This window comes from Cebidichthys violaceus, unplaced genomic scaffold, assembly GCF_023349555.1.
Source record: "Cebidichthys violaceus isolate CVI_PGR_0920_01 unplaced genomic scaffold, fCebVio1.0.p SCAF_4, whole genome shotgun sequence".
NCBI lineage: Eukaryota > Metazoa > Chordata > Actinopteri > Perciformes > Stichaeidae > Cebidichthys > Cebidichthys violaceus.
Genome location: NW_027176594.1, coordinates 6,023,705 through 6,043,817, shown reverse-complemented (window position 1 = coordinate 6,043,817; position 20,113 = coordinate 6,023,705). Strand labels below are relative to the sequence as shown.

At 42.2% G+C, this 20,113-nt stretch overlaps 1 protein-coding gene across 2 annotated transcripts in view; it reads right to left on the bottom strand.

The window, feature by feature from the left end:
* Positions 1 to 261: 261 nt before the first annotated feature.
* The window catches only part of bnc2 (basonuclin zinc finger protein 2), a 95,052-nt gene continuing 75,200 nt past the window's right edge, over positions 262 to 20,113 (bottom strand). Inside the window, exons 5-7 of one of the 2 annotated variants that reach the window (XM_068726992.1) lie at positions 12,985 to 15,383; positions 7,080 to 7,153; positions 5,940 to 6,028 (exon numbers count right to left, since the gene is read on the bottom strand). In XM_068726992.1, coding sequence (XP_068583093.1) covers positions 7,123 to 7,153; positions 12,985 to 15,383 — 2,430 coding nt within the window. In that variant the 3' untranslated portion in view covers positions 5,940 to 6,028; positions 7,080 to 7,122. Of the gene's footprint in view, positions 6,029 to 7,079; positions 7,154 to 12,984; positions 15,384 to 20,113 lie in introns of both variants that reach the window. The other variant, XM_068726991.1, reaches the window with a different exon arrangement.

The following is a 20,113-nucleotide window of genomic DNA, read 5'->3' as shown; positions in this document are numbered from 1 at the left end:
AGTACATCTTTTAATAACTCTATTAATCTAATCGTCCACTAATTGGTCAAGATAGCCTTTTCCCTTGTGATTTTTATCATAGAGCAATTAAGAGCCCGGTAAAACCTGCTGAAATCAGTGTCTTGTTAAAATGGCTTGATTGACACATTGTTTCGGGGCTCTGCATTTTTTTACTACATTATGGAGAAGGGTGTCTTTTCAAGCTACTCCTAATAAAATTAAATATAATAGAATTTGAATAAAATTGCAATGACAAAGTGCCAGTGACTGATAAATCTTTAATATAAAAATTGTACAAGAATTCTGATACAAATTACAAGAGGTATTTGGACAAAATATGAATAAAATTCCATTTACATCCCAAAACCCTTATGCATTTTATGCAAAAACCATAGACAGTTATAATACAGAAACAAATACAAGAAAGGCAAAAAAAAACAAATAAAAGAAAGAAACAAGAGTCTTTTAAAAAGAGGACCATTTTTTTCTGTCCTGTCTGCAAATGGGAAACACCTGTTTAGGTACATACAGTATTCATGAGGCTTCCAAATCACCATTTTGACGCAAGCTCCTCTGCTCTGTTCATTCTTTGCAGTGCGACGATGTAGCCATGCAACGCTGTCGAGTGCCAGTGCCTTAACACAGGCTTTTTAAGACGCAAATGCATTGTATACACAAAAACACGAGTGAAAACATAAATCTAAATTCACTAGGTCTTCAAGCTTATTTATACTTTAAGACTGTAAAATATAATTGGCACAATGGAAAACATTAAATGAATTCATTCTCGATATTTCACAGGTTCCAGTTCAAATTATTGAGGGTATGTTTTTTAGAACATTTCACATGAGACTGAAGCATCTATACAAATGTGTATTTTTCTCCTATCTGCATATTTCTGATGATGTCCCATCAAACATTTGAATCCCGCTTTGTTCCATGAGCTACATTAACTGGACAGTTTGCATGCGGTGTCACCTCTCATCCTCTCCACTTACACCTATATTGTACTCACTCCATCCGTGACATGAACAAAACGGACCGTGATTAACAGGTCAGCCACTTCAGCCGTTTTGCCATCCACGTCTCCCACTGTGTGCCATGTAGAATTACAGAATAATTGATGCCTGACGCTCTAATCAAATATTAAAGATTCACTCCAGTGGTCTGGGCCAATGAGGCGCTCTGAGTGACGTGTTCTTGCGGATCCACAGCCCAATCACTAGGTAGCAGAATGCACCTGGGCCCATGTGCTGGGAGAAGTGAGAAAGACAAAGATTGGATTGGGGGCTTTCTCAGAGGAGAGGGAGGAAATTGATGGTCATTTCTCAGAGGAGAGGAGAGGAGAGTGTAGGGGAGAGGGGTGCAAATGTGAGGGGTGGCTCGATCGCTCTCCGGCAGGCAATCTAGACGAAGCTGACGATGACTCCTGGGGAGTCCTGGCCCTGCTGCTCTCTTGCTCTCTCCTCTCCCTGTGTACCTCTCTTTCTCCCCTGCCTTGTTAAGTGACTGCCGCAAGGCTCCAGCCAGACCACTTTCTAAGCCCGATCCCTTTCCACAGTCTCTCCCTTCTCTCTCTCTCTCTCTCCCTCTCTCTTGCCGTCAGTCTCCCCGTCTCCCAGAGGTTCGCATGTGTTCTCAGCTCTGTTTTCAGCCTTTTGCAGCTCTTGAGCTCTGCTGGCATCACCAACACCATGCAGGACTCGTAAGGAGCCCGTAGGAGGTGAGAGAAGGGGGCTGTAATCTCTTCTATGGTATTCATTTTTCAGCCTGGCACACACAAGTACACAGACAGAGGTCGTGCACTGCAGCTACTGCTTGAGAAATGGACAGCAAGGAACAGAACATAGTGTGAAAAACTTTTCTCAAATCAAGAAGGGCATAGAAGCCGAGGTTAACAGGGCAGAGCACACTTACATTAAAATAACATTTGATATGTCGGGTACGAACAGCTCCTCTAATTCTATAGAGTCCAAATCAAAAAGCTTGCTGGCTTTTTTTATTAGATTTTCTTAATTAAACAGTGTCCTCTCTAGGTAAAACGCCTCCAATAATTATCGGTTGGATATTTAAATTGAAAAAATAATTAAAAAAAGCATTGGACTTTCCATTCCTGACTCAGCGCTAGCTCACACCATTTTTCATAATAGAATATTAGCTTTCTATGTAGTGGCAGCGGCAGCTATAATGTTAATGCAAGAGTTTCATTTCCTGTGGCGATAATATTTCTCTGCCCCCATCTCCTTCACCGCTAGAGGTTAACAAGTCATCTTGTTCTTGTCATCTTTCTGGCCTGTAAGTAGGAAGCATGTGTGAGTGTGCGCCACTCTCCTCTGTGTGCATGTGTGTGTGTGTATTTGTATGGTTGTGTGTTAGAGAGACAGCTGTCAGCAGGGTTCCTGGAGTAGCACTTTTTTTTTTTCTGCCGGAGCGAGGGCCGGGGGGATTGAATGAATGAATGAGGCAGCAAGCGCCTCAGTGAAACCCACTCCTGGGAGAAGGCAGGGGTTCCTGTACTCAATTTTCCCTTCACTTGGGATAAACAGGCAATTACCCATCCCTTTTTCCTATGCCGTGGCCGTCCGGTGAACTTAAGCATACACTATTAGTGTGTGTCCCTGTAGGACCTGCGCTGTGGGGTGTGGAGGTGGTAAGTGAGTGGCGGGTTGAAGAAATGGGTAAGGCGGTTGTTAAATGACTGCGCTCTGACAGACAAAGAGAAAAACAGAATGAGAGAAAGGAATTGAATTGAATTATCAGTGACCCTGAATATGAATAAGCACGCATAGAAAAGGAATAGATGAATTAGATTCAACTAAAATGAATGGGTCAAATTGAATTGTTCAGAGCGCACAATATCGTTCCTTCTTTTTCTCTTTCTGTCTGTGTCACAGTCTTGTCAGCAACCTTGGAGCCTGGCAGTGTAACGAAGTGACAAGTGAGTTATTAGACAGAAGAAGCTGGAATGGCAGGGACGCCTCCAGGTAACGGAGAAGCAGCACAATTTTAATGATCGTTGCTGTCATCCTTTCCTCCCTAGTCAGCCTTCCACCTCCGCAACCTTTCCATCAGCCTCAGCTCTCTGTCTCGCTCCCTTTATCTCTGAGAAGAGAGGACTGAAAACTGCATGTGTCATAAAGGTGGAGTCTTAAAAAAAAAATAAAGACATGAAATATTACACTAGAATAGGTCATGTCTATATTGCAAAATGGCTTAAGTATGAAATAAATGGAACTTATGGATGTAAGGTGTTGTGAATACTGTACAGCACACCACATAACACTGCATATTTTTCCCTCTGTGTGTAGCACCAGTCAAGTGAGAGAAGATCTCCTTGTATAGTAACACAACGCATTGCTATTACATTGATAAACAAGTCAAACTGAGAAACAATCTCTATTTTTTGTCTTTTTACAAAAAATATTCTTTTACTGGACAAAAACATCTCCATGAAGATACATCACCCACCAATAAATACCCCTTCCCTTGGCTACTTTGCCCAGTTACTGGAAATAGTTGTACCGTAAGACAGTCATGGACATGTTAAAAATGTCTGCAAACAACAGCCAGAAAAATGGCAACATTTTTCAAGGAGTACATTTGTAGCCGACACTCAGCAATGGCAACCGATACCGAAAATATTACAGCAAAAGATTTAAGACTCAAGTGCATCATATTAATCCAATGGGGTTATGATTTAAGTACACGGTGTCACACTGAAAGAGCTCTTCTTAAGCACTTTTGTTTTGGTCACAGTTGAATGACTATTTTCATCTTTTTTCTCAAATCTATGGGACAGTCATATTTCATTAAGATGCCTTTTGTGAGAACAAACATGAGTTCTTGCATTGATAACTTTGTTTGACAATGTCACAATAATGTCATGCTTTTCACAGATTTCCCCACTAAACCTCCTGAAGTAATTATCGGGTTCATAACTGGCAACCATACACAAATTAAACAAAAAGAGGAGGAGTCAATACATAGTAGTATTATCAATACTTAACTCCTTTGTGTTTGTGAAACAGCAGTTTATGTTCAGTCACACTTGGATTTGCTTTGAGGCAAAAGACTTTGGAGACGCTTTCTGAATACGTTGTTTAGCGACGTGGGCAGATCTCAGGTTTTGTTCAGGGAGGCAAGACGTTTTCTGTTGTGAAACTGTTTGAAACTGAGCACGTGCAAAAAGAAACTGGCACAAGTATGTTGAAGGTATTATCATTTACCTTGGCACTGTAGCCATCAATGACCCCGAATAACACCTAAACTCACCATTGCAAAAGTCCTCATTATAATAATATTACACATCCCCTTGTATAGATGCAAAGTGCAAAAACTGAATTTGTATACTAAAGCTCATAAACATAACAGACAAAAAGAAAATAGAAATACAGAGAATGATATCAGTGTAGGAGCCTAAAAAAGCATGCCGGCAACCTCTGAATATCTAACAAGTAGATAAAACAAGTCACATGATATTCTTTTTTTCCTAGGACTCAGTTTAAAATGTGTCTTTGAAGCTAACATAAATGAGTCAAGCTAGTAAGATGCTACCTCTTTCTTGCCTATAGCTGGAAGTATTGTACTGGACTGTAACATAAAACCATAACGAGAGAGAAAAAAGAAGCAAACAACCATCAACACAACTCTTTTACACCAAAAGCCTCTTGGGACATTATTTACAAATGAAGCTGTCATGCTTTTGTAACGGGTTCATTTAAAAGCTATCATTACACAAATACAACAAGATTTTCTTTTTTTTTTTTTTTTTTTTTTCAATACTATCATTTCTGCAGGCAAAGTCACAAATAAGAGTTTGAATAGATTCTTTGGAGATTGACATAAAAACAAGGTGGGGAGAAGTCTGAAAGAAAAGATGGAGGAGTTTATGAAAAAAAAACAACGACTGGAGTTTTGTTATAAAGCAAACTCCATGCGCAAGAGCGTCTTCCTGTTCCTCCAAAGAAGGAAAAGTCAAAGGTCACAATAATAAACTGTATTTAGAGTCGATGAATTTTATAGAGGGACATAGAAATGTCTTGCAATGACTTACAGAGGGCGGGCAGGAGGCATACAGGCATTTAGCTTGTATTTGATGGCCCTGGGCTGGGATAAAAAGCTAATTTGAGGAGGAATAAGGATGAGGAATGAAGGGAGGAGTGGGCCGACTGACAGCAGGGTCGAGTAGCAAGTCATTATTTAGTCTATCATTGTAGAGAAGGGCATGTTTTTATGGAGGTTGGGGTTCTGAGAGTGTCGGTTACGGCTGCGCACAGAGCTGAACACCATGTTGCAACCGGGGATTTTGCACTTGTGCATCTCGCGCAGGTGCACAGTCTTGTAGTGCACACGCAGGGTTCCTTTGTTGCTGTACATTTTATGGCAGATGTTACAGAGGATCCCACTGCTACCACCGTTACTGCCCCCGGTGGACGAAAAGAGGAATGGTGAAGAGGAAGGTTCCAACCCCTCACCATGTCCTTCACCTCTTAGTTCTCCAGTCTCATCCCGATGCCTTCCTTCAGCCTGCCCCTCGGCATGCTGGGAGCAGTCCTCCCCCTCGCTGTTGCCCTCCTCCTCCTCCTCCTCCTCTTCTCCCTCCTCCTCCTCCAAGTCATCCAATAGCATGCCTTCATCGCTGCCCTCGTCTGACTCATGTGAGGAGTGGACACTGCTGCTGGATTGAACACTGGATGTGGTGCTCAGGTCCAACACCATGTAGTCATCTGGCTGGCCCCGGGAGAAGCCGTTGGTGTGGTGGTTTTTAAGGTTATGGTTGAGAGGGTGGTGGGGATACTCACTGCTCATCAGGGAACGGACATTGTGGTTCAGGCCAGTGGGCCGGAGGCTGGCGCCTCCGATACCCATCCCGGCATATGGGTCCAAGCCCATGTGGTGCCCGGCGTAGATCTTGGCCAGTAACTCGGCTCGCAGGTCCTTGGGCAGTGGCGGGAGTTGGGGGTCCAGGACAATGTCGTCCAGCTCTTTGGTCAGCAGTTTGCGGTGCAGGTTGATGTTGGAGCTGTGCCTGTGGGGAGACAGATTGTAAATCAGAAGGCTCAAGTGTATGAGGAATTAAGATTACCTCTCAAATACAAAATAGCCACAATGTTGAAATACATGTATTTGTACTTCCATATTTTCAATTGATCTTAATTCTGTGAAATGGTACCAGGCTACAAAGATTCAATATTTAAGAACCACTACATATTATTGTTACTAATGTGTACACACAGACAGTCACACAGAAACAGAAATTCATCCTGCAGTTCTCCTCAGAAAAAGATTGCACAGAGAGCGAGCATCCTGCTAGTGTTTACCGCTGTCAGCATGTCTGCACTGCACAGCCCTCAAATCCAATAGACTCTGACTCAATTAAATACTCCACCATATTGAATGGGAGTTTATCAATTGATTCGAGCTGTGGTAATGTGATAATCGAGGGGAACTGGATAGCATATTAGCACTAGGCCCTGACAGCATTATCGCATTCATTCCCTACTGGAGGTGGCTTAATCGAGCACCTCAATGAACATGTCTTTATGTAGCCCTGGATTTAATTAAGATGGGCATTTTTCCCAAACACAAGGCTAACTGTATCACACAATGTACTACAGCTGATAAAAGAAACGAAGTAACAAGTGCCATGCTTAAGCCAAGATACAATTAGTGAGAATTTCAGTTAGCAAACAAAGCCATGCTACAAGATGGTGCAAGGTGAAATGAGCTTACAAGATCTGAGTCGATGCCTTTTTCGCTCCAATTTCACAGTTACCAAGTCAGACTGAGAAAAAGGGGACCCACTGCACACATGTCACAAAAAAAAACTGCATAACACAGAAACAAAACAAAAGCAGCTAATTACCTGCGTCAGGTATGACATACACAAGGCCCATTCCTCTCATGAAGCACTTACATCAAATAAAAAAATAATATGCAAACACTCAGTTCCTATAATGTGAGGGGTTTCCATGCAGGGAGGGCACGACTGTGTAAAACAAATTCAAAAAATTCAAAAGAAAACGGTCATCCTGAGCAGGATGGCCAAAAATGGAGTCACAATGGATAGTAGAGCTTACCAGCAGTGGCAGGGTTGATGCAGTCAAAAAGGGTCCCTTTCCTTTAATTATTTACTTCCCTATCCGACATTGTCCTGCAAGAGGTAGAAATACATTCATTTGAGGGACCCTTTTCTGTGAACCAGGCAACCAGGAACCCGTCCACTCAAGCATCGTCAGCATTGAGGAGAAAGAGCGTGGCAAATCGATTGGCCGTGGCTGTCATTGCGTGTGTGTGTGTGTGTGTGTGTGTGTGTGTGTGTGTGTGTGTGTGTGTGTGTGTGTGTGTGTGTGTGTGTGTGTGTGTGAAAAAGGGAAAATATACTACTTCCATGCGGGACTTCGATCAAAAAGACTTGATAAATCCTTTGTTCTTTTTTGTCCTTTGATAGTACAGTTGCACCCATGTGGTGTTAACTTATGGCTAAAATATGGGAGTCATGATTCAATGTCTGTGGCGCTGTATCCCGGCCTTGTCAAACACATGTGTGGACACTTGGCTATGAGAGGTCAGAGTGTTTTGAAATAGTCTGAAATATGCTGTAGTCAGTAATCAGTATATAAGGAAATGGGCACAGTTTCTGCAGGGATACCAAACAGGCTTTATCATGAAGAGGGGCCACAGATTTGCTCAGTCAAGCCTGAAACTCAGGATGCTGTTGATGATGCTCAGGTAGGCAGGTCCTTTGCAACATGTCTCCATCTCTATAACAACACCTTCTCACTGCTAATAAGCTCTAAGTTAACCATGTCTATCTCAGTTTTAGATATTATAGTTAAACATGCTAAATATCATGCAGTAAGTAGTCTGCGCTATAGCCTTAAATACTCAGAAATGCACACCATATTGTTAGAATATTACAACAATTTATATATGAATAATATTCACATTTACTACAATTTTTATTCTACTATACAGGTATATGAAAATAAAAAAAATTGAAGAAAAAGGCATTTTATGATAAATCATTTGTAACCATTTTGGAAATGATTTAATCTCAAGAGATGAAGAGGAGAATAAGAGCCCAGTTCATGATTATTTGCATAAACATTATTATTTAACTCCTGTGTTGGCAATGCCTCCTAGCTTACCCTGAAAATCAAAATAAGTCAGCTGAATCCACACACAGTGGGCATAATGCACTTATCCCATCATTTATCAGATTTAGACTTTATGCCCCATTTCCCACTCCCCTCCACCTCCATCACTACACTTCTGCACGCTCGATCTTTCCTCCCCCAAACCCAACTCCTGAGTGCCCCCCCCTCCCATCTCTACCTCCCTGTTGGCCAGTAATGTGGCTGGCAAACCAATTTGACAGTCTCATCTTTGCCCAAAAGATGGGGGAGGCCTCCAGAGAGCCCATTTTTGACTGTGCAGAGGAGGTAGAGCGAGAGTGTGTCCGTCCCAACTGGTGTTAATCATCTTTAGGTTCATCTGATGGCCCTTGCCCTTGTTTTTATGTCTGTGTGTGTGTGTGTGTGTGTGTGTTGTCTAAATGACTCATAATGTGTAAATGAGATGGAAAGCTGAGTGGTGTTAAACTGACACGAGTGGTTCTTTGTCTTTCCTGTCATTTGGGGTGTGTTATGAGGTTTTAGGTATAAGTGGGAGGACAAGAGTTTTAGTAACATTTATCACTCTCTGTCACTGTTATATCTGCTTTGCATTATTTCAGTGTGTTGAACAGCATAGGCTGCAAACAATGATTTGAGGATCCTCAAATAAATGACTGCATAGACATTAAATATGCATTAAACATAACATGAAAAACATTTTCATGTACTAGAATTTGATTAATGACGTTATTTATCTAAGAATAAAATAATTCCTCTCATTCTTTTCAAAAATACATCACAAAGAAACAGTCATAAATTAAAGGGATGTTGTATTATTTCCCGTAATTTAATCAGCGATATTTTGATCTGTGGTGTGTGGCTTTTGCTTACATATTCTCTCTATGAGCAGCGTGCCCTTTGTTTATAAGACACAAACAGAGAGCTAATTGTGAAGCAGTAGAGCCGGGCCCACATGCCGTAAGGGGACCGAGGGAAGGGGAGGGAGTCAGAGAGAGGAAGGCGAGGGGAGGAAAGAGACTCTCCAACATAATTAACCTTCACTCTCTCTGCAGTGGCCCATGCAGGGACCATGGGCTGCGCGCTTCTGCACCATGGGAATGTGGAAGAAGCTACGCGCTGTAGCGACATAGGAGGAAGTTTAAGTGTTGGAGGGAAGGTTAAAAAAGAGAAGCAGGACCAGCAGATGAAAATGAGATAAGTAAGGCAAGTTTTGTCAAAGGTTTAATATATGAATCACAAGGCCAATAATGGTTATGATTGCTGTTACACGCGTCTATTCAGCAGTTAATCATGAAGCTTCTTCAACACTTCTGCCGACGCTGCTCGCTCCCCACAATAAATATGCAATCATTTACCACCGGGCAGCTTGGAGGCTGGGAGAAAACACCCCACCGTAAAACCACACATACCCACAGTCTCTTATGTTGGTCTCCGTTTTACACTCAAAACACAACCATTACTTACTGGCTCAAGGGCACATTAAATCCTTTATCCTTTCCTGCATTCCTCCGTGTGTGTATGTACAGTATGCATGTAAACTAATGTGTGTGTATTTGTGTGAAGTCATAAAGTATCCAAAGTGAACGAACACTAGTGATACTTTGTTTCTGTGGCAGCACATTCACAATGTGTCCTACTCTGACAATGTCATTGGCTCTTGGTTGTTTTTCTCAGTAGATCAAATGACCTTTCCTCCTTTTTTCTTCTTTACTTTGATACGAGAGCTTTTGATGCTGGTGTCTGATGGTGTGTTTACGTGCCTTTGGCTTTTCACTCGGTCAATGGGCTAATCAGTTATGCAGAGGTACTTGCACTTCCCTGTTGCTGGATGTCAACAGCTCTGTTTGGGAGGAATTGAGAAGAGGAAGCCAGGCAGGGTTGCATATTAAAATACTGCTTTAGCATATATTATTATTATATATTATTCATCTGCAAAAACAACAACAAATAGCCACAGGGTTACCTTCCTCTTATTACAATTAAATGTGGTTATTTTTGTAATGGTTATTTTTTATTTTTTAAAGAGGATTACTTTGTGTTAAGTATTAAGTGTTCCATTCCTTTATGTCTGAGGTGAACAACCGGACAGAGTTGCTTATTTACAATTTCTGAAAAACACTGTTTTTAAAAAAGTCTAAGTAGGACAAACAATGGAGTTTGACTTATCTAATTTAATGCACATTCTCAACATTATTTTGTACAAATATCTTCATTCATGCAGTGTGATCTAATGTGCACTTATGAAAACCTCTAAATTATATTCCTGTTTTATTGCCGCCATTACACTCATACATTATGTCATTAGAGGATTATCCAGGGACAGATTTGATGCGAGCCCGGTTTGTGTATTGACTCGTCTCAAAGCTCCAGGATTCCTGTAGCTTTGTAATGCCCTTCTTTCTGCTTTTTTGCTCCCTGTTTGAACCAGCGGCAAAGTAATTTATGGCCCATATGCTATCAGGAATTTATCCCCCACAGAAAAAGTATGGAAACAATAGTGTGTTTTGGTGTCACCCACCCAGAGCTATATTGTACACCCCCGGCCTTAAAGATGCTTCATGTTTTAAGCAATTGTCCCTCTTAGCAACAAAGTGGTCTCTATCTCCCATATGTTTTATGTTTGAATTGCATTTACATGCTGGTGTTTTATCATGGAGTCAAACTGTCACACACACACACACACACACACACACACACACACACACACACACACACACACACACACACACACACACACACACAAACATCTAGGTTGACACAGGAAGAGAGTGAGCATACAAAGAATTCACATTGAGGTGTTGCCTTTTTTTCTGTGTAATATGGTCTAATCTCTAAACTCTCTGTGTCGCCTGGTTGCATATTTGTGAAAATGCCCCCCCACCATCCTTTCCACCTTTTCTTTTCTGATGATTATTTTTAATTTTTGCTGTTGTCACCTCATTTATTTTAGTTACAGTTTCCAGGAGGAGGGTCATGACAGCCGATTCCGGGATGAAAGGACTATGTTATGTAACTGACCAAAAAAGCAAGGCAGCTGTGGGAATTTAACTGTCTGAATCACTGTATCCACCTTAGCACCAATACAATTCTCATCAATATCTGCTGATTACCAATGGAGCTAGATTCAGATTTTTTTTTTTCCAGTTTACAAAATTCCTATCTGCCACTGAAATATTTTCTCATGTTAAAATTCCCTATAATGTACCATGAAGCTCTCATCTTTCTCAGCTTTTTAAAATTCAGTAAAGGACATTAATAATCCAACAACTGTTTGACAGCATTAAGAGAATAATTGCAAAGAGATAAGGTATAGAGAAGAGCAAACAGTTTTCTCTGTTATCTGTTTGTACATGTGTGTGTGTGTGTTTGCATCTGCATGTGTGTATGTGCATACACATGTTACACAGCAGGTTGGTCATGCCTCAGGCATTCTTTATGCCTAAAGCCTTGTCAAAAGAAGGGAGCTAACAAACCGGTGGCAGTACACCACACTGAGGCAATGCATGCTATAATAACCCTTCCTGTCATCTTGCTGCTGTCGGCACAGTTGCGTCAGGTGAGCAGCAGGGTTTCACCTTCACTAATGCTACCTTGTCTCCTGATCTGCTCCCCCTGTTCCTCTCCCACATCTATTCTAATAGACTCTCAGAATCACCTGCTTTCTTTTACATGCTGTTAATGAACAAACCGGGGTAGGAACAGATGCCACCAAAAAGACAAATGTAATCAAAGGCTTGGGGTGGAAAAGGAGCAGTTTGGGCGGATGATTGGGGGGGGGGGGGGGCAGAGATAGTGTGTGGGTGAAACAAAACACACTAAGGAAAAATATAAAGGTCCCTCCGGGAAGATTTGATTCCCAATTGGATCACCTGTCATAGATCTTTTTTTAAATTCATTTATTAGTTTTCCATTCCCCTGATGAAAACAAATTGAGTAAGGTTGTTATATAAAACAGCTAAGTTCTATTAAAAAGATGAAAGAAGTGTGAGCATGAGAGGTGTTTGAAATTGTAAAGGATATTATTGCTGTCTATGTAAAGGATTGCAAAATTCTGCTCATTAACCATGTCTGGATGTTGGCCAATACAACACCTAAAAGTGCTCCCATGATGCAAAAACCCCAGTGGTTTGTAATCCCCTAAGAAGCATGTGCTTGCCCAGGGCACTAGTGACGTTATGTACTTCCAGCATGTGTTATGGCATCAACCTGCTGCCACTTCTGCTACAACATGTATATTCTGCAGAGTGAGTGTGTGGGACTGATATGTGCTAACAAGCCCAGGTGAATATAGCTAGCCTCACCTCCTAATGCGCTAATAAATGCAGTGGTTTGACAGACCGCTGTCTATGTTAATATATGCGCCTCCATCTCTCTATCACAAGGTGAGGTAGTGAGGGCAGGTAAACAACACACTGCAGCTGCAAGGTTGATGGGTACAGTCTAGTGCTTGTTTGAATGTGTGTGTATGTGTATTTAATCCTGACACCCTACCCTTCTGAACTCTGACTTGACAAGGAGCAGATGTCCCTGAAACATTTTTTTAGTGTTGCATTAGCTAACAGATGTTAAGTGATAGCCTATCCATGTAAAATGTCATACAGTACTGAAATACTGCAGCTAAATCTTGTTTTTAACATGAAATGAAAAGTCACAGCTCTCACGAAAATGCTAATATCTGTTGATGACTTTTATAAAACCACTTTTCCATATAGAATTAAACGTAGTATATTCTGTAGATTCAGAAAGTGCTTTAAATTATAATAGATGATCAATATTGAATTAAGCATTTCCATTGAACCTACCTGCGATTGCATTAAAATAAAATTGTTAAAGTTCTTGCACTAACCTGTCTCTGCTCCGCCGGGAAGGGAAGGCAGCGTTGCAGCCAGCCACAGTGCACACGTGCATCTCTTTGAGGTGCACATTCTTGTAGTGTAGTTTCATGCTATAGGAACTCTTGAAGCTCTTCTTACACACATAGCAGATCTTGGGGTCAGGACTTGAGCATGGGTCTCCCTCTGGTGATTGAGAAGAAGGGAATTTGGGTGGGCTGGCACCGTAGCCCATTGAAGAGATGAAGCTCTCATGTAGAGCAGCCATGCTTGCAGCAGCAGCAGCCGCCGCCATTCCTCCATTATAGAGTCCATACTGGCCCATGCAGAACATGTCGTAAGTAGGATCGTTGAGTTCTTCCTTGATCCTGATAGGGGGCTGATGAGGGGAGGGTGAGGAATGACCCTTGCCTTCCATTTCCTTTCTCAATTGGGCTTCTTCACAACCCTCATCGTCTTGTTCCTTGTCCAGACACCTTCCACTCCTACTGTGTTTTTGCTGTTCTTCCACATCTATCAGCTCATCACGGTAGAACATCTTGGAATCAGAGGTTTCAGATTCGTTCTCAAAGTCTCTTTCATGGTCCTGGTCCTCAGAGGTGAAGCTGCCCATACAACGAAGCTCGCCAGAGCCTTGAAGATCATTTCCACCCCTGCTTTCACTACCAGTCCCTTCCCTGCATTCATCTTCACTCTGTCTCATCATTCCTCTCAGAGCTAGGCCGGGGCTCATCTCATCCTGGGAAGGGGATTGCTGCCCACTACCACCACTGTGGTTTCCAGTACCACTGCCACTGTTGTTGTTGCTGTTACAGTTACCATTCATTTTGACATTGTTGTGTAGAAGCGTTGAGTGATGGTGGTGATTATGGTGGATGTCATCATCATCATCATCTTTGTCATCGTATTCATCCGCCACATCAATCACTTCTTTCTCAATCTTCACTGGCATGCTCGATTTACGGGGCTTCTTTTTGGGTGTGGGTTCACTGCTGCCAGTGTTGAGGTCGTGATTGGCTCGATGTGTATGCAAGCGGTGGGACATGGGTCCTACCTCTGACATATGAACATTATTGTGTGAAGCCCCTGCAGCAGCCAGGAGATGTTGTTGTTGGTCCATCAGGGTGGTACTGTTGGTGGTTGTGGGCAGGATGGGGCTGGTGGGCAGTGACACTGGAGGACTGACAAGGTCCGCTGGGGACAGTAGTGTACGGTAGAACGGGGGCACTGGCTGGACAGGCTGCACTGACTTTAGGGAGGGGAAAACCAGTGGGCTTTGCAGGGGTGACTGAAGCATAGGGTCTATTGGTGGGGTTGTGAAGCCCAGTGGTGGCCTTCCAGGGCTGGTGAGGGTAAAGCCACCATTCTTGGTGCTTGAGATGACAGGTGTACCAGTGGTTGAACGGATGAGGTCCTTGTCACGGTTATTGCGCAGCATGGGCATGTGCAACCGTGGATTGGGATTAGCACTGTGGCGGTTGCGGCTGCGTAGTGAGCTGAAGACCATATTGCAGCCCTCAATTGTGCAACGGTGTTTGATCTTCAAGTGTACAGCATTATAATGTATCTTAAGTGTGCCTTTATCATAAAAGGTTTTGCCACAAGAATTGCAGCACACACGACCCTTGCGTGAGGTGGATCCCATGCGACGCATGCGATGCATCTTGGAGGAAAAGGAAGCATGGGTGATGCTTTTTGAATGCTCGTCCTTCACGAAATGGTGGTGGACTTGATGGTGGACTTGGTGGTCACTCAAACTGTTGGACTGCTGAGGTTGATTTTGGGACTGCTGTTGGCCCTGCTGCTGGAGCTGTGACTGCTGTTGCTGCTGCTGTTGAGCCTGCTGGGTGGAAGGGGTTGGTGATATGGGTGATGCCCTGTGGTTGGGCTCTGTTTTGGGTTCAATGTTGTTCATGGCTCCCATGGCTCCACGACTAGGGCTCTGGCCTGTGCGGAATGGTGACAGGGACACTTCTGACTCACTGGTGTCCACCTGTTCACCTTGGTTTGGCAGGCTGGGCTCCCGGAGCCGGAGAGCAGACTGCTCCATAGGCAGGCCATTGGGGGGCAAGCCGAGCATGGGGGCAGAGACTGGATTGATGTATTGGAAGGGCAGGAGGAAGGCTAAGCTGTTGGGGATATTCTCAAAATGGTGAATGCTGGATGGGCTGCTGCTATCCAGTTGTGTCAGAATCCCTGGGCTGCGGGACCTGTTGTTGCTTTCAATAAATGTCCTAATCCCGGAGTCTGTTTTGGAGGAGGGAACTGTAACTGCCTGACCTTCCTTCTCCTGAATGGCCATCAGTTCTACAATGGACTTGGTCTCTCCAAAGCGCAGAAACTGCTGTAGGGTAATGATCTCTTCTTCTCGGGACATGATGGTCCAGCGGTCCAGCACCTTGCCTGCAGCATCCTAGAGGCCCCAGAAGAGACAAGAGAGAAGACAAAATGCAAAACATTATTGATTGTGAATAATCAGTTTGGTTAAAGGAGAAGATAGAGCAAGGGTTAGTATTTAAGGGCAATCTCCCCTGCACATGAAATTCAGATGCTCATGGAGTGACAAGTAAGATAGCTTATAACATTTTTTCTAGAAATCATCCCTGAGAATGTGATTATTAATAAGAGATGATGACAGTAGGCAAGAGTCTAAAGCAAATACATTGAAAACACTGAGGTTGGGCGATTAGCAGCTCTCTGTGACTGACAAAACAGCTTTGTAAAAGTGTGAACTCTTGCTAGGACTCCCTCTGTACACAAACGGAACCTAGGGATACACAAATTGTGTAGAAGCAAGAGAAGATATGGTAGAAATAATAGCATAATTAATGCAAGCCACTAATCGCACCTTGGTTGGCAGGCATTTTCCTCAGTGTGTTCTCTATTTCTAAGGCAGTGAAATGCTTGAGGGAGGATGGGACTGCTACACTATGTATCAGGGAATGACTTTGGACATTTAAACAGCAAAATCTCATGTTTATTTAAGCTTGGGTTTGCCTATGCCTTGACAGTGTCATTGAGCCTGTGTTCCTTTCATTTGACATATGCATATTTACAGTATCATGCTTGTATATTAGTGAGGTCTAAAGGATCAATATGTTAATGAGGTTTGACAGATGCAAAACCGTAAATAATGTCATATTTAAGGTAATGTCATAATAATTTAATTCATTCATTTTAAGACAGTGTCAACTGATTATATATTTTTCGGTTGACAGTGGCTACCAATGTAAAACGGCACATATGTAAACTTACAAACATTAACAATAGATCATTTCTAGATCATTTCTAATAACTCTTGGATTTTCTAGTTTCTGTATTTTGGAGGCTTAGGAATGGTGAGAAGTAAGTTTCCATCATGAGAGACCACTACAATTCTGTTGGGACTCAACGTTATTCCAAATAAAGCACTTTACTTTGTTGGTGTCTTTTGGAGATATGTATTAATGGCTGAAAAAAAAGAAGCTTAGACTCCTTGCAAATGTGCACATTGACATACATCAAGAGATGGTAAGGGGTTCAGGTAAAAGAATATTGGCACATCCTGAGAATTTAGTTTGTGGTTGAACTACTATGTTTGACCCAGTGCATTCCGTGCTCTTGTATGAGCCCACATTACTTCATGCTTTATAGCACTGAGGACAGAACGCTTTAACAAAATTGTCCTCTTACAGTAACTGCTGCTGTTGTTATATAAGATTCTATAATATGGATGTTCACGTGAACAAGATAGAAATCTTGAGAAAGCGAGCCAGAGAGACATAGAGTAAATACTTCACACACAGGTTCCTGGGGAACCAGGCTCAGTGACATCAAGGGAATAACGCAAGCGATGACAATTAGTCACAGTGAAATGGTAACATTTCATATGTGCTCCTAGCTACTGGCATCTATAAAAGATAAATGGCAACTCTGGTGTGGAGTAAAAAGCTGTAAAAACCAACATCACAAAGCACAAAGGGTCTGTAAGGAGAAAACAGAAGATAAATGTTTAAAGAGAGGCAGTGAAAGAGAGATAGTACAGGAGAGACACAGAGGAAGAAGAGCAGAAAAACAGAGTGTTTTCATATCATGCCCTCACATATACTGGAGAAATAGATTCTTCTGAGACGAAACATCAATAGTCACTGGGGTATTTGTTCTTAAATATACATTAAAAACATTTTACACTTTCATTCTGTGTGCGCTCTGGAGTTTTTGCCTGGAGGTATGACTTTAAATTCTAGCCTGGGCACTATTATTTTATACTGCATGGCCATCTGGGCATTTGTACTTCCATTCGATTTAATTGAAACAAAAAAAATGAAAGCAGATTAGAAAGTGAATCTTTAAATAGTTCCACAACCAGAGCATTTCTTGAGAAAATTTCTTAAGAAAAGTCTTTTAATGTTTTCTAGTGACAAAAAAAAGATTCATTTGTGAGTGAGTGAGTGAGTGTAATACATAAATATAAATCCAGGTAGTGTACAATAACAACTCTGATTAGAAGCATGAACATTTTTAAATGAAATATAATTGTATTATCCAAATGAATAGGGTCTCTGTTTAGTATTAAATAGGAATAGAGAGTACATATGTTTTGGGGATCAATGGTAGGCCACATTTAATTTAATTTTAGCCAGTTTAAGACATCTTCATAAAAATGGCCATAACATATTTAACAACCACAAGCTAACAAAATAGAGGCAATATTAATGGTAGTTGCATTAATAAATGTGAGGGATTAGTCTCAAGCTATAAGTGAGCTTCTGAAGATAAACTACAAAGCTTTGCAAGCTTTTACACATCAACAAGATCACTTGACCAAAATCTCTCTCCAACCCACATGCCGTTGTCCAGCCCCGTCTCAATCACTGACTGAATCAAACAGGGTTCAGACATTTATTTGATCCTCTGCTAGTCCTAACCTGTGCCTCCACTTCCCCACTCATGAAGTCAAACAAAAGCCAAAACACAGTGACACAGGCCAAACTGCAACCTATTAGTGTTAGGAAGGGGCAACCAGCTGTCAGAACAGGTCAGCAGTTCTGCTATGCACTGGACCCTGTCTGAGAGGAGGCTATCCAAGCACTCCTCGTTCACTGGTCAATTGAGTTTTGGAGACGTTTGGGCCGGGCTTGGAGCACAGAGTCACAACATGAATTCAAAAATAATCAAGAAAAGGATGTGAGGGGACAAACTTGATTACGGTTCAGTTAATTTGGAAACAACTACTTTTTCTTAAAATCGTGCAGTACCTCATCAAAGATATACATTTGTCAAATTCCAGACAAAAAAATGTCTTGACACATTTGCAGACAAACACCCTTTAGTCCTTACTACAGTATGTCTCACAACTTCACTTCCCTGCATTAGTGTTGTGATGCTGTGAGAGAAACAAATATGCCATTAGAAGCACTTTTACAAGTAGGCACTCATCTTCCAATTAGCTTAATGTGGCCCTCTTTCCCCTATATTTTCCAAGCGTGCCCCACCTCTTCTTGTACACTCCCTCCAGTAAAATCTCATTAATCCAACCCTCCCCCATCTCCCCCAGTGCTATGACATATTAGTCTGTCATTATGCATCCCAGAGTCCTTTAAACAATACAGCTAAACCTCTGTTTGCCAGGTTAATGACTATTAGCCAATAATTACAGCAGAGAGACGATGGAGTACCCACTTTATCTGGTGGACAGCCTGCTGCTGTTAGTTTATTTTATCTTCCTGCATCCATGTCTCTCAGAATTAATCTAGCACCGGTTGTATTTATTCATCTCTCTGCCGCTGCGATGAATTCTTAATTCATGGCTGTCTCTAATACTGTGATGCTGGATGTTGTGCAGTGGGTGTGTGTAGTGGGGTATCCGCCTTGCAAATTGCTGACAATGAGGATGAGCAAATGATGGCCTTGTCATGGGCCAGGGCACCACTGTCAGTTAAAACAAATCAGGCAATTATGCAATTAGTACTGTGGGTTATGCGCTGGGCTGTATTAAGAGCCGGGGTGTGCAGCGTTGTTAGGTTGCATGGTGTGCATTAGGGATTAACAGCTTAACATGTATATGCTTTTCAGTTAATCATCACCTATCATACTCAATGATATGTATGTATGTATTTAGAAAGTAGTGGAGAAAAATGCCATGCTAGGCACACGCTTAAAAAAAAGCAGAATAGTAGCTATAAATACATCTTCAGTAGATCAAGTGGGAGATCTCTGACCCTCACAGAGCTTGTGTCATATAACCCCTCTGATGTTTACATTTTCATGTTAACATGTGTATAGTCTGTGTAGGGTGATGCTACACTGGTTACAAATTAACATAAGGGCAACTGGAACGATCATAAGACAGTATCACTTGCAATAGGATGGATCGGTTCTCACAATGGCAAAGTGAACCATGGGAACCACATTGATTCACCAATCACCTTTCAGTGAATGCGATCTCCACCAAGCCTCCAGGGAATCCCCATTGATCCCCAGTCCTGCTTTCAGATCCATTTCCTTAAAAAAAACTGCTCTATCCCTGTGTTCGCCACTTCAAGGGAGGTTAAGCAGAAGTTCCTTGTGATCTGAGAAGGTCTTGAACCTTGGTGCTTCCTTTTCCATATTCTGTTTCTCTCCCCACCCCATCTCGGGGTGTATGAATAATGTAGAGGATCTAGTGGCGAGGGGTGCCATGGGGGATGGGTTCACGCAAAGCCCACTGCCTGAAGCCATCACATCAGAGGGCAACAGCTCCCAAGACACAGGCTGCTCCCCCATTGGCTCCTCAGTGGTAGGTCAGAGGTCATGTGTGAACAACCAGGTCTACTTCTTCCCCTGTGATGGACCACAGGGAAATCAGTAGCTACGTCCAGATGCGGGTGGAGGACATTTGTAAGAATCATAGAGGTTGAAATTTGCACTCTGTGATCATGTTAAATTCCTCCTTTATGCTCTGCACATCAAAAGAATTTGTTGCTTTTGGATGTGACCTTGTGTATACACCTTAGAGGTTTGATGTTTTGTAAACTACAGAAACATTGACTTATAGTAAGATGAAAAATGTACTATACATGGGCTGTCTGCTGTGGTACAAGATTACACTAATATTTAACTTACAAGGCAACTGTAAAAACATTTCATCCTGTCATCAAAGACGGACAGAGCAGTATCCCTTTG